This window comes from Pezoporus occidentalis, unplaced genomic scaffold, assembly GCF_034315485.1.
Source record: "Pezoporus occidentalis ecotype Australia unplaced genomic scaffold, CSIRO_AGI_Poc_V1 ctg332, whole genome shotgun sequence".
NCBI classification, from domain to species: domain Eukaryota; kingdom Metazoa; phylum Chordata; class Aves; order Psittaciformes; family Psittacidae; genus Pezoporus; species Pezoporus occidentalis.
The window spans coordinates 46,381-59,901 of NW_026915291.1; the positions used below are offsets into that span (position 1 = coordinate 46,381).

Below are 13,521 nucleotides of genomic sequence, written 5' to 3' on the forward strand. Positions count from 1 at the left end.
GAGAGAGTGCAACTCCTACGGGTTGAGACAAAAACAGTCCAGCAACAAATCACCACCGCTACTATCAGCTAAAACAATGATAAGGGAAAATAACAAGGGAAGAGAATACGATACCACGGGCCAAGAAAACGAGTTCCACCCGGAAGCCCCTGTCCTTCCGGGTAACTCCCAGTTACCCCTCACCCCGGGCATGACGTGCTGTGGTATGGAATACCTCCCCGGCTAGCCCGGGTCAGGCGCCCCGTCTCTGCTTCCTCACAGCCTCCCCTCCTCCCTGGCAGAGCATGAGCCTCACAAAGTCCTTGGCCAAACCAAAATATCCTTGTTATCAGCTCTGTTCCCGAGCTGAAAGTCAAAACACTGCACTGCACCAGTTAACACAAAGGAAAAACATGACTGCTACTGCGGAACCCAGGACATCATGCAAAACAGAAATAGTCTATAAAACCATAGAAGAAGATGATAAATGTGACCAAAACCAGTGAACTTATCTGTTCAAATTTTTATTTATTTAAAATATTCTGTATAGGTCAAAATGGGTGATGTTGAAAAAGGCAAAAAGATCTTTATGCAGAAATGTTCTCAGTGCCACACAGTTGAAAAAGGTGGAAAGCACAAGAAGGGACCAAACCACTGCGGTGTATTTGGCCACCAAACAGGACAAGCTGAAGGATTTTCTTATTCAGAAGCGAACAAGACAAAACGTAAAACTAATAGGTGACATGGATGAGGTGCAGTGATGGAGGGGACATATACAGAAAAGGCTTTCTTTAGAAGTACAATAGAAAGCCTCACAAGGAATTAAAACTGCCTACTTTGTATTACTGCAGATGAATCTGAGCTATAATTTCAGAAACAAAAATCCTAGGTCCCTATGTTGAAAAGAAATTTTACCATTATTCAGCACACCAGGTCAGAAGGTATATAGCTTTCCCAGAATTTTGTAATATCAATGGGCAAATTTCCATTTCTGTTTCTTGAGAGTGCTTTCAGATTCTGTCTGCTGGTCACTACCCTCTATTGGCACCGTGGTGCACTGCGGTTTTTCTGCTCAGAGCACTTGGCAAAATACCATCACCTACTAGTAAGCTGTGCCTTTTCTTGTGTTTTTCATGCAGACAGTCCTGAAAAGCAGTGGAATATCTAAAAGTGGAGAGTAATTCTGTGTCTGTTTCATTATTTTTATTTTATATTATTTGAATATAAGTTATATTATTTGACTCAATCTGTTAATTACAATTACAGTCCTGTTTGGTTTTGGTTTCATTTGTTTGTTTTTTTTCCTGGTTGCTAAGGTACTTTAGAACTGGCTGACTTCTTTGTTATTCTGTGATTTCTAGGAAATGTTTTGTGACATTCACTTTATACTAGGACTTCCTTCACACAAAAAAAAATGTCAGTATATGTTAAGTATTTTTTCTCATTAAAAATTTAGTGAACAAATCATACAGGTGTTAGTACAAGTTTTTAAAAGAAAGCCAACTAAGTGACATCTAAATCCACCTTAGACCATGGGAAGAGTCAACTCTGGAGGGCAGAAGAGAAACTTGAACATGTAGTTAGAGGTATTTGTATAGTCTTGAGTACAACAGTAGGCTGCTTCTGTTGACAGAGACGGGTTTTATCAGGGTTGGGAGGAAACACGAATAGTATTTCAACTTATGTCAGGAGATTCCAGGATCTGGCCGCTGACAACTGCTTTTCTAATGCCCTTCAGTGGAGCACAGCCTTGATGAATTTCATGCTAATCTGTAGATCTTATTTTCAACACCCGTATGAAATTAAAAGTTGGATCTTCTGCATTCTGGAATTACAAAGGTATAACATAGCTTAAAAGTATTAAGTAGTTTTATGTGAAATTGTGCAAAGAACTGCAAGTCTCTACGATGCAAAAAGGATTTACATTTGACTTGTTAAAGTGACACAAAGACAACATATACCTTGTGCATTTTACATCATGTATTATTTATGCTCACATTCCTCTTGGATTCTAGACACATTATGTTCAGGAGCATCACACCTTTGATTTGAGATGGTTGACATTTTCATATCATATATACATGCTGTTGGGCCAGCCTTGTATTTTATAATTTTTTTTTTTTTCAGGAATTGTCTGGAGTGAGAGTACAATGATGGAGTATTTGGAAAACCCTAAGAAATACATTCCTGGTACAAAAATGATTTTGCTGGAATTAAAAAGAAAAATGAAAGAGCTGATCTTGTTGCATACTTGAAAAAAGCAACTTCTTGAAGCACTGCTGCCACAGTTGTAAGGTTAGTGAAAAATGTTTTGGATTTTGATTAGCTGCTATGTCAGGTTTTAATATTTTTAATCTAATTATTCCTTAGGGACTGGCATTAGCAAAATCAAACAATGATATGTTTGAAGATGCTATGTTCTAATTAAAAACATTGGAAGGTGAGAATAATTTATATTGTGTTATATATTTCATAGACCTTTGTGAAGTGTGCTATAGAAATGCTGTTCCTTTCTATAAGGAGATCTGAGAGCCCAATCTGCAACTAATTATTAGAACACTCAGCGAAACTATTATTTAATTGTGGCTACGTAAATAAGAAAGTGCCTGTAAACAGTAGGACTGACAACTATATGAAGTTTTTATTCATGAAAAACAATCTTCAGCATTATCACCTGTGAAGGAAAGTACCATCTACAGTAGGTAACAAAACATAACCTTACATTTAAAGAACACTACATAAAAGTGGGGGAGGTGGAAAACCAAGAATATCGGATATTTTCAGAGAACAAGTAACCTTTCAATAGTGATGCTGACCTGAATCTTGAGGAGATACCTGAACACCATGATCTCTTTGGTTTAAAAACACTGCCCCACTCTGTTTAGTGGGGGGTTAGTCTGTTCCTCTGTTACTGTTCCTTTGTGTATTAAAAAAATAATAATAATTCTCTACCGATCTGTTTTCAGAGTTGTGGGTTCTTTGTCTCCATTTGAGGCTAATATACTAAGGTATCTTTAACCTCTAACATCTAGAGTGAATGAGGGATAACTAGGTCAAGCAAATGATAGTAGGAGATATTTTCACCAACAGCAGAGGATTGATGAAGGCGATTAAAGTCCTCCTAAAACCTCCTCATGAATCTCTACCACTTGAATTGAGATTTACAATTTAATTCTCAGTTTACACAAATGTAATACATTAAAACATACTTCACTCAATTAAGGTTTCCTTATGTCTTTGCAGAAGGGAACATTAATATAAACTAATTTACTACAGTATCTATTCCCAGGTCCTCACTTTATCAGTATTGTTCTGATGCTTACCCACCAGGAGCTTTAACCAGTTGTCTTGCCATGCTCCAAGGAGTTCAACTGCTGTTTTTAAGTAAGGGAATAAGCAAGAGTGGGGTGAAAAGTTCTGTGACACAACCAGCTTCCTTTTTCTTTTGTACTGTAGCTGTAAGATAGTTCCCCCTTTCAGTTTGACAGTTGGGACCTGTTCTGTTGACTGTTTAGACAATTAAAGCATCTGCCTCAATGACAAAAATTTTCTGGAGTGCTTTTCTCAATTTCATTTCGAAGAGTTTTAAGAGTGCATTTGCCACTGCCTTTCTGAATAGAGAAACACGCTCTGCTGAGAAATAAACTCTAGTTTCTCCTCTTGATTCTTTTAGGGCACCTTTGCATGCTTGTACCCGAGGAGACCAGGTGGGACTGGCTAAATTCTGCTTTGCTGTCTGAATTGTCTTTGTGCATCCACACAAATAAAGGGTGCATCATACATCAGATGCAGCAGATAAAAGCTGTCTGTGCCTCACTGCAGCATAGCTGTAGAGTTACAAAGGCAGCACAATCCTATGACCCTGACAAAAGCCATTTGCCTCTTTAGCCTTCCCATGAAATGCCTCAACTAATCTGTCTCAGGCTCACACACAGAGCTGCAGCCCAGTATACTGTGTGCTTGATTTACTCACCCTGCAAACAGAGGTAAAGCCTGATGTGTGCAGAACACAGACCCAAGTTTTCTCCTAACATTCACTGATGCACCTGGCCAGCTTTGTGAATCAGGTTTTACAAAACCTGTGCGAGTTACAGAAAAGACAATTCATCAAATGTGATAATTTGTCACATTGTATCTGGAAACACTAAATTGCTTTAAGCTTTCACATACAGAACTGCTACACAGTAACCATTATGTAGTAAACATTGGTGTGAGTGCCCAGACCAAACCTTACCATAGTGAGATGGTACAAAATATTTACGTACAGTTCTTTCACTTGCATGCAGATCCCCAGGGTCCTTGCTGAAGAGCTCAGAGTAAGTGCCGGCCAGGCCTTCAGCAGCTTACGTGGTATCTTTGTGCAAGTGAAGTGTTTGTGCCAGCGTTGCAAAACCACGAATGCTACTGGAAAGGCCAAATAGCGATTAGCAGCTTCGGGAAAGCGGGCTCCCTTCAAGGCTGACGCTGACGCAGTGCCAGCAGCTGGGGCCACTTCAATGGCAACACAAGCAGCAGTGTACAGATGTGCGCCAACAGCGGGGCCTCCGCCGACGACGTGGCGCTGTGCCTGCTGCCGCGTGTGAAGTCCCTTCACTTCACAGCCCCGGCAGCGTGTCAGCAGCGCGCCGACAGAAATGCGTAAAACATTGAATGTTTCAGTCGCCCTTGCCCTCACCGAGACACGCCCGCAATTTCATGTCCACGATGCCTGTATGAACGAGCTCAGCTTCTTTAGAGGTGCGAGCAGCTCCGGGGCGAGCCCCTAAGCATGTCTTCCGACGTCCCCTCTTCCCGCCCCTCGCCCAGTCCTCTCGCCGCGGGTGCGGCAGCCGGGAACCCCCCGGCAACTCAGCTGCAGCTAAGGCACGCTGCGGCGGCAGGGAGCAGCCCCTTCCCCGCGCCACGGCAGCCCCCGGCCCCGCGGGCAGAGCCAGGAGAGCAGAAAGAAGCAGTGCCGCTGACCGAGGGGTAAGCACGGAGCCCTGGCACCACGGCAGCCCGGGGACGGCGGCAGTGAGGGAGCTGCTGCTCCGCCTGCAACATCGCAGGCACCGAGACCGGGGGCAGATACCCTTTGTCGCTTCTCAAGCAGTCTCCGGGAGCCACAGCACCTTCAGGGAGCCTCTCGCAACCCCCGACTGCTGCGGGAGACACGGCAGCCCCTCGGGCACACACGCAGCCCTCCCTCCCCAAAAACCCACCTTCACTATCCACACCTGTCCCGAAATTGTTCCCCCTCCTTGCAAGCACTGCCTGCATCCCCGAGCCGGGATGGGCTGCTGCAGGAGCAGGGTCCCCGGCAGGTCGGAATCTCGTTTTATTGAAGGTTTGCCCGTGTGTTTTCCCAGCCACCCAAACTCCCATTCATGAATTTCTGAAGCTGCCTCCATTCAGTCTTTGGTGAGCTCATGAAAGACATTTTTCACGTGTTAAGATCCATGACTCCGTTTTGTGTTTTTGTTTTTTTTTTTTTCAGTCGCTTACGCGTAAGCATCGATTTTGCAATGAAACGTGTTCCACGTGCGCATAAAAATAATCCCGGTCCGTCCGCCCCGGTGGATACAGTCGGCTTCCCCCTGGCAGCCGGTGCTGCAGGAGCGGGCTCCCAGGAGCTCCTCGGCAAGCCCGCTACCGCCGAGCGCCTGCCGGGGAAGCGGTTCGTGGGTACAAGGCTCTGGGCGGCCCCGCGGGCAGAGCCCGTTCCCTGCCCCGCTGCACGGCGCCCAACGCGGAAAGCCGGGCAGAGCCGGTCCACCCGCGGGAGAGATGCGGGCTTCTCAACGCGGGGATTCAACAAACGGAATTCGCTTGGTCTTTCTGGAGGGACTCCGCGTTTCTGCCTGTCTGCTGAAGTGCTGAAGTACTGAAGCGGCGCAAATAATGCTGTAAATCAAACCTCTTTAACGGGAGCGCTCGCCTTAACTCCCCCCGCCTCGCCCGCAGACCGGGCTTGCCCCTTCCCTTGCACACGCAAGACAGACAAAAGGACCCTCCCTCTCCCCCCGCACACGCCCACCGATGATCCTGAATGAGGCGCCCACTGCTGCGGAGCTCCTTAGCGCAGCACCCCCTGCTCGCGGTCCTCCGCCCGGGCACCCTGCGCGTTTTTACCCTTCTCCCCCAGCTTTCCCCGGGGAGGCTTGTGAGGCGGCTGCCGCCAGGCTTGCGGCGGTGCTTCCCCCCCCCCCCCGCAGCGGGGCTCGTCAGCCCGCCCTCCTCCCCGCCTGCCCCCTCGCTCGGCTCCCGCGTCCTCCCCCCACCCGCCCCTCCCTCCCTCCCTCCCTCCTCAGCGGTCCGCCGGCTGGGTTACGCAGCAGCCGCCGCCAGCACTGACAGCGCCTGGCAGAAGCGGTTTGCCCGAGCGCTCCCGGAGCATCTCCAGAGGCGCGGCGGCAGCGCCTGCCCGGTTCACTGGGGTAGCCGGCCCAAAACCGGGCGCCGGGGCCACGACCAGACAAGGGCTGAGAGTCAAGGACCAGGCAAATACCTAGAATAATACTAATACTACTGCTAATAATAATAAAGAGTGTGGGCAGGAAAAGGAGGTCTCGGGGGGAAGCAGAGGGAGAGAAGAAGGCGCACCCCCGAGGACGGGCCCGGGCAAGGGGCAGGACCGGCTCCTCACTGGGGCTACCGGCACACCCCGTGCCCCGGGGCGGCCGTCGGGGCGGCAGCAGCACGTGGAAGCGGCGGGGCATGGCCTCCGCGGGGGCTCCTGCGGCCTGAGCCACCCCCACCGCCGGCACCATGGCGGCCGCCGCCGACACTGGCCTCGACGTGGCGGCGGTGGAAAGTTTCCTAGAGAGGCACCCGGAGCTGGTGGAGAAGTGGCTGAAGAGGAAGAACTCGCTTCCTAAAGCGCCCTCGGTACCCGCCGCCGGCCCGTCGGAGGAGCGCCGAAGCAGCTGCGGCCCCAGCGGCGGCTGGGGCAGTGCAGGCGGCCCCGGCGTCCTCCAGCGCCGAGCCTCTCAGATGGAGCTGCGGAAGAGCTTCGCCCGCTCCAAGGCCATCCATGTCAACCTTACCTACGACGAGCATGTGCACGCCCGGGCGCAGGAGCCGCTGAGCAGCGTACGGCGGCGGGCGCTGCTACGGAAGGCCAGTTCCTTGCCCCCCACCACCGCGCACATCCTCAGCGCCCTGCTGGAGTCCCGCATCAGCCTGCCCCAGTACCCCCCCACTGCCCTGGACTACAAGCGCTACCTCAAGGAGCATAACGAGCGCCAGTTCTTCCTGGAGCTGGTCAAGGACATCTCCAACGACCTGGACCTCACTAGCCTCAGCTACAAGATCCTCATCTTCGTCTGCCTCATGGTAGACGCCGACCGGGGCTCCCTCTTCCTCGTGGAGGGGGCCGCCGCCGGCAAGAAGAGTTTAGTCTCCAAGTTCTTCGACGTGCACGCCGGCACCCCGCTGCTGCCCTGCGGCTCCACCGAGAACAGCAACGAGGTGCAGGTGCCCTGGGGTAAGGGCATCATCGGCTACGTGGCGGAGCACGGAGAGACCGTCAACATCCCCGACGCCTACCAGGTAGGAGCCGAGCAGGCTCCCAGGGCTCCACCGTCCCCAGCTCCCCCCGGACCTGGGCGGTGGATGCGCCTGCCGGGAAGCCTCGCCGCCGTCCTGCCCTTCCTCCCTCCTGGGGCGTCCCTCCCCGCCGCCCGGCTTCTCCCCGGGCCGTCCCTGCCGGGGGTTACGCGTAGCGGGCGCGGGTACGCTCGGATCAACTGTTGACGGGGCGGGAGGGGACTCCCATGAAGGGGGGAGGAAAGCGGAAAGCCTCTCCCGGTGACCGGCGGGGCCAGAGTGGCCATCAGATCGGTCCAGCAGTGCTGCTGGATTTCGCAGGAGTGTTACTTCCCTTCATGTGTTTTCAAAACGTGTTTTGGAATCGGTTGAAGAAAAGTTAAAAAAAATGCCAGTGACAGTCCCGATGATAACATTCTTAAATCTCTGTCTCGTTAATGTTTTCTGTCTACCCTCTGCTAAAGTAATTTCACTGCTTTCAGAGGAGCATATATTTTCAACTTTGCCTATGCCCACTGAGCCCCCATGGCATGTATTTTCAATCATATTCCTAGGAGTGATAACCAGTCTTGTTCTCCTACAAGGGTTTTTGCCACCTTTCACTTTTATAGAGGCTTCAGTATGAATTGTGAAAAAGTAGTCCTGGCTTCAAGGCAAAAATTCCCATTGACTTCAGCAGGGACCGATGTGTCTTCACCTACGTGTGTAAATGCAAACCGGTGCATTCAGTTTACTGGCTTGAAACGTACCTCTCAGTCCTAGGGGCTATTTCTACTGTTTATTTGTGTGAGACACTGTCAGCAGTTTGAGGCTCCTGAGAAAATTAAGAACCACAGACAGATTGAGAAACTCAATTAGGATCTTGGAAAGCTTCAGAAAGGTGGGAGATGCATGTCTTTAAGGATTTTAGTGATAATCATTGCCCAATGCCTAATTTTGCTAAAACATTATTAATGTTTTAATAAACATTTAAAAAATCCTGTTGATGCTTTATAGCAAACATACCAGGAAGAAAGTTGAAAAATAAAATTGAATTATTTTTGTTTGAAATGCAGAAGAGCCAAGGTAAATGTATTTTGGGCCGAATACTTATTTATTTGTCAAGCAGTGAAGAATACCAGGGACCTCACAGATCTAGACAGACAGAGGTTCCCAACCTACCGAGTTCAAAGGGAATGAACAGAGCTGGTAAAAAAGCTGCATTATTCAGACTAAAATGACTGAGTGTTGGATCGCCTTTGAAAAAAATCTGTTTTCTTCCTTTATTTTTCCTTTTCACCATTATATACCATCTGATTATTTTTTTTTTAATGATTATTAGTTCTCAAACTGTACTCTTCCCAAAATATCTTCTGTTGGGGGTTAAGTAGATGCTTTCAGTAGTCTCAAGTGGCTAAACAGATAGAAAGGATATCTGAGTTTGGCTGTGAAAGGGCTTGATTTCTCCTTTTAACTCTGGATAGCTCCAGCCAACTTGTTTTGAGAATGCCAGTGGAAAGGGTGCTTTGTAGTCCCAGGGGACTGCATTATTTTTTCTTCAGTGTTTGTTTGTGTTCCCTTCCCTTATGAAAAAGCCCCACTACTTTAAACAGTTCCTTGTCTGTTTAATTCGCTGAGAAAAGTGAAAAACAATCCATCCAGTTGCCATTCCTGATATTATTTATATTATGCTTTTGTTTGGTTCCTATCCAAAATTGATTAAAATATTATAAATAATAATATAAAAATATAAAATATTATAAATAATACAATTCATTGTCTATTTAAGCCACAAGTACATTAGTTGCAGTAGAAGGGAAAGTTCTAAGCCAAGTTCATCCTGTAATTTTATCAATTGCAACTTCCCTGCTTTCAGTGGTGTTACTTCTGGTTGTGCAACTCTTGTGCAAAAGAAACCTTGCAACCTTAATGAAAGTTTTGCTTGATAATAAAATGGGGATCTACTTTCTATTATGTTTCTGAATTAGTTTATCTTCTTTTACCTGACAAATATATATCCATTGCGCATCATTAAAAGGAGACCTTTATAATTTAATAGCATAGAGAGCCCTATGGAAGCCCAGGTACATGTGTGTAAAGAAGCGACAGCTGTTCCATTTCAGATCATTGTAGTGCTCACAATACAGCACTTTAAAAATTAATAAATATGATTATATGATTTTTTTTTTTGCCAGCATTGCCACTGGTGCTGGGAGTGTTTAAACAACTGTCAGGTAAAAGAAAGTACCACCAGGAAACTTTGTCAGGCTGACAGGTGGAGTTGAAGATAAAGGGGTGACAGCACAGCACCATTTTGTTGACTGAAGAGAGTGTCTGCATCAATACTACCCACTTGGTAAGAAAAGGCCTTATGATAGGACAGAAGAACACCTCTAGATTAAACTTTTACTTTTTTTGTTGCTTTCTTCTTGTTTGTTTTTTTTTTTTCTTTAAATAGCAAACTTGTTTAAAAAGGTAAAGATACTACTGTATAATCACTTGGCTAATTTACAGTGTTGGGAAATTTGTTTTATTATCATCCAACCATCTTTATTTTCTCAGAGCCTGCTCTAATACCAATTGGAATTCCACCATTGAATACAAATTGGGTTGCCTGCTTCTATCATCAGCTACTACTGACATTAATAGGACTTCAGTGCAATCCGCATTACATGTAAATCCTGCCACATCTTGTAATGTGCTTCACACAGGCAGTCCCCTGTGCTCATACACAGACTGGTTTAGGAAATCTTCGTAAGTGGCTGGCAGTGTAATTTTCAGAGATTGTGTTAAGTTTTCAATTACACATTTATTTTTCTAAAGAGAAAAATTACTAAAAAATGAAAACAAGCAATAGGCTGGGGCTTTTCCACAATCCAGGTGATTATTACTGTTGTTGAGTCAGACTTTCAAAACCTGCTCATGGAAACAATTTTCCGTAGTTCAATAAGCATACTTAGATAAAAGATTTGGAACTAGCATTATGCATTGAGGTCTGTATAATAATAAATTCTTTTAATACTAAACAAAAACTATATAATATCTCATGGCACTTTGATTTAGGAAGTTCAGCAGTGACTGAACAAACTCTTTGGAGTTTCACAGCATCAGAGAATTTGACACATACTTAGTTAATAGAAAGGTTTCTTTTGATAATGACTGATTCAAAAGTTGCACAATTTCATTCATGGCATTAAAAGAGCTTTATTTATTGCATTGCAAAATCAAGTGATGAAAGCGAGTTTATAACACTTTGCAAAATATATGATCTAATCTGTAAGAGTTAGCACTACAGAGGATTTGAGAACAGAAAAGAAATTAGATACATTCTTTGCATTTTGGAGCCAGTCTTAAACTCTTTCTCCTGCAAGTAATCCAGCTGACTTGCAAGTTGAACTCCTAGTCGGTTTAAGTTTGAAAATAAGGCCTTGGGTCTTCCTCTATGTTAATTTTAGGAAGCATTTCTGACTCTTTATTCTTATGTGAATAATGCACTGTGGCTTGAGCACATATGTTGAAGAATCCAGTTATACTGGCAAGAAAATTTGGGTCCTAAATGTACATTGAGACTCCTTTTAATAGAGCATAAATGTAGTTTTTGAAGTCATGTATGAAGACTATTAAGCATATCATAAGTACAGAGGAAGAGAGGCTATTAAACCTTACCTACAATTCTTCTGAGTTGTTTAAAAATGTAAGTTTTTTCCTATCTAAAGCTATAGATTTCTTTTTTTTTTTATGTCATCCCTTCTTCCCACATTTCTTCTATGATGTTTAGCTGAAACTACTGATCATTTTAATTTTGTTCTACCTTTTAGAGCAGTATTTAAATAAAATCTTTAAATCACAAGTAATTTTTGGTTATCATTATACCTTTAGCTGTGCAAACATTGGAAGATAATTTAATAGCATCCCAAGTCCTTCTAACTAGTGAAAAAACCCTATGACTCTTTTGAATAGTAAGCGTACATCGAAAAGTGGTGAAAAGTATGTTCTGCCATTTGCCAGTGTCAGCTGAATGAAGTTTCTGTACATCTTACGTGAAACCAAGAATTTAAAAAGTAGCTTTTAAAGACAGAAGAAAACAATGGCTTATCAGATAAATGTTTTAATAAAGTGGGTAGCAAAGTGAGGAAAACTATTAAATGGAGTAAAGCAAAGACACTGGGTTTTGTAAGTTGGAGAAAGTGCCATAAAAGAGGTCAGAAATTATTTTTCTGTGTAGCTCAAGTCTTTAAAACCAAAATGTAACCACATTACTGGAGCTAAAATCAAGTAAAACGAGACAAGTCAAGCTCTGCTCTGCACTGTCCTGTGACCTCTTTCAAGCTTAGGCCAAGCAGCATACAACTAATGCACACAGCCTTTTACAGTACGATTTAAGCATCCTTTATCACCTTAGATACAGGCATCAGTGTTGTCTTCTTCAGGATGACTGGGAGAGCTCTGAGCATTCAGGGTCTCCTGCTGTGTCAGGACAGCATTACAACATTACTGCTCATAGGTGCAAACCTTTCAGCCTGTGGGACGGGCTGCTGGCGTAGGTCAGGAGCAGGTGAGAGCCACATTTTGTTACACAGGGTAGCTGTTTGTTACCATCAATATTAACAGTGCATCTCTTTCAATTTTAAAGAGCAGTTAAAGCATTAAAACCCTGGGTGGTGGGAGGTTCAGTTCTGCAAATGGGAAGCACTTAGGCACTGTTTTATTCAGCAGCACTTGAGCAGCAGGCACCAACAATGGCAGTATTCATTTCAATGCTGACTCTTTAACAGGGACAGGGGTTGCTCTTCAGAAAGCATGAAAACTGGTAAGTAGAATAAATAATATTTTTTTAAAATTGCATATAAAATAGAAAAAAAAGAGTTAAAACAATTTTTGCTGAGCGTTATTCACTAGAAAAGTGCCATGGGGAAGGCAGGAGATAATTGCAACGCTAAAGAACTACATTGCTCGGATATGCTTTCCACAAAAGGACACTCCAGCCCATCAGCTAAAATTTAGGAAAGCTTGAAACTGTACAAGTCAGTAAATTGGTGAAGGGATGTTGTGATTATCCCAAGAGTCAGAGGAGAAAAACATGTCCTGCGTGTCACAGCAGCACTGGCCTAGGAGAGAGGGATCTCTCCACAGCACCTTCCTGCCCCTCCACAGTAGAGAGCCCTTGGGGCAGCAACTGAGGTCTCCTCACCTTCTGTCACCTCCCTCACTCCTCACATCTTCTTCTCAAGGAACAGTTTGTGATGAACTCGTAACACGTCATGAGGCCTTCCTGGGTCACAGCACCACAGCTCTCACCTTGGAGATGTTTGCCAGGGGCAGGAGCTCCTGTGTAGAAGGACATACACCCAAAGCCACCTGAGGGCCCAGTTTCACGTCTCCATGCTACTGCTCAGGTGGATCACCAGGACAGGCAGGTCTGCACAGTTCAGCGTACCCCGCTGATGACAGCCCTTAGGTATCATGAAGGGAACACAGCTTCCTCTCCATGCTTATGTTGGGCAGGCGAGGTTACCTCACCAGTCAGTGGCCTGTCCTTCAAGGTTGCCCAGCCGTTACCTCATGGATGCACCTCACCTGCTTGCTGTCCCTTCATTGGAAATGAGCAGCAGGTGGGCTGGTGGTGGCTGGGCAAGCACAAGTCCCTGCACTAAGGCCGAGGGGAAGGGTCTGTCCATACTCGTGTAATGAGTTCTCTCTGCTTCCCACTGAAGCTGCTGGATAATTATTTGCCATTCTGGGGGGCTTGCACACTTACAATCAGTGCTGTAAGATAGAGGGTTGTCTTGTTTCAGTGCTGGTGGGGGCTCCTGGGTAAATACAAGCATGGAGGACCTCAGAGCATTAGCAGGTTAGTAATTTTGTGTTTTGGGGGCTTTTATTTTGTTTTGATAGGTTTTTTTAGCTCTCTCTTTTGCAGCAGATCCCTGCGCTGTTGATTGTGGAGAGCTTGAGTTTGAAAGGTCCTTTGGAGAGCTGGGGTAGTTTTCCTGCCCTCTGTAAGACCATCTTTTGTTAAGCTGGCAGACTTCTAAC

At 45.7% G+C, this 13,521-nt stretch overlaps 1 protein-coding gene across 4 annotated transcripts in view; it reads left to right on the forward strand.

The window, feature by feature from the left end:
* The first annotated feature begins 511 nt into the window (after nt 1-511).
* The window catches only part of PDE11A (phosphodiesterase 11A), a 147,909-nt gene continuing 134,899 nt past the window's right edge, over nt 512-13,521 (forward strand). For 2 of the 4 annotated variants that reach the window (XM_062629376.1, XM_062629377.1), the window contains exon 1: nt 6,284-7,509. In XM_062629376.1, coding sequence (XP_062485360.1) covers nt 6,727-7,509 — 783 coding nt within the window. In that variant the 5' untranslated portion in view covers nt 6,284-6,726. Of the gene's footprint in view, nt 705-6,282; nt 7,510-13,521 lie in introns of those variants that run through there. The other 2 variants (XM_062629378.1, XM_062629375.1) reach the window with 2 other exon arrangements.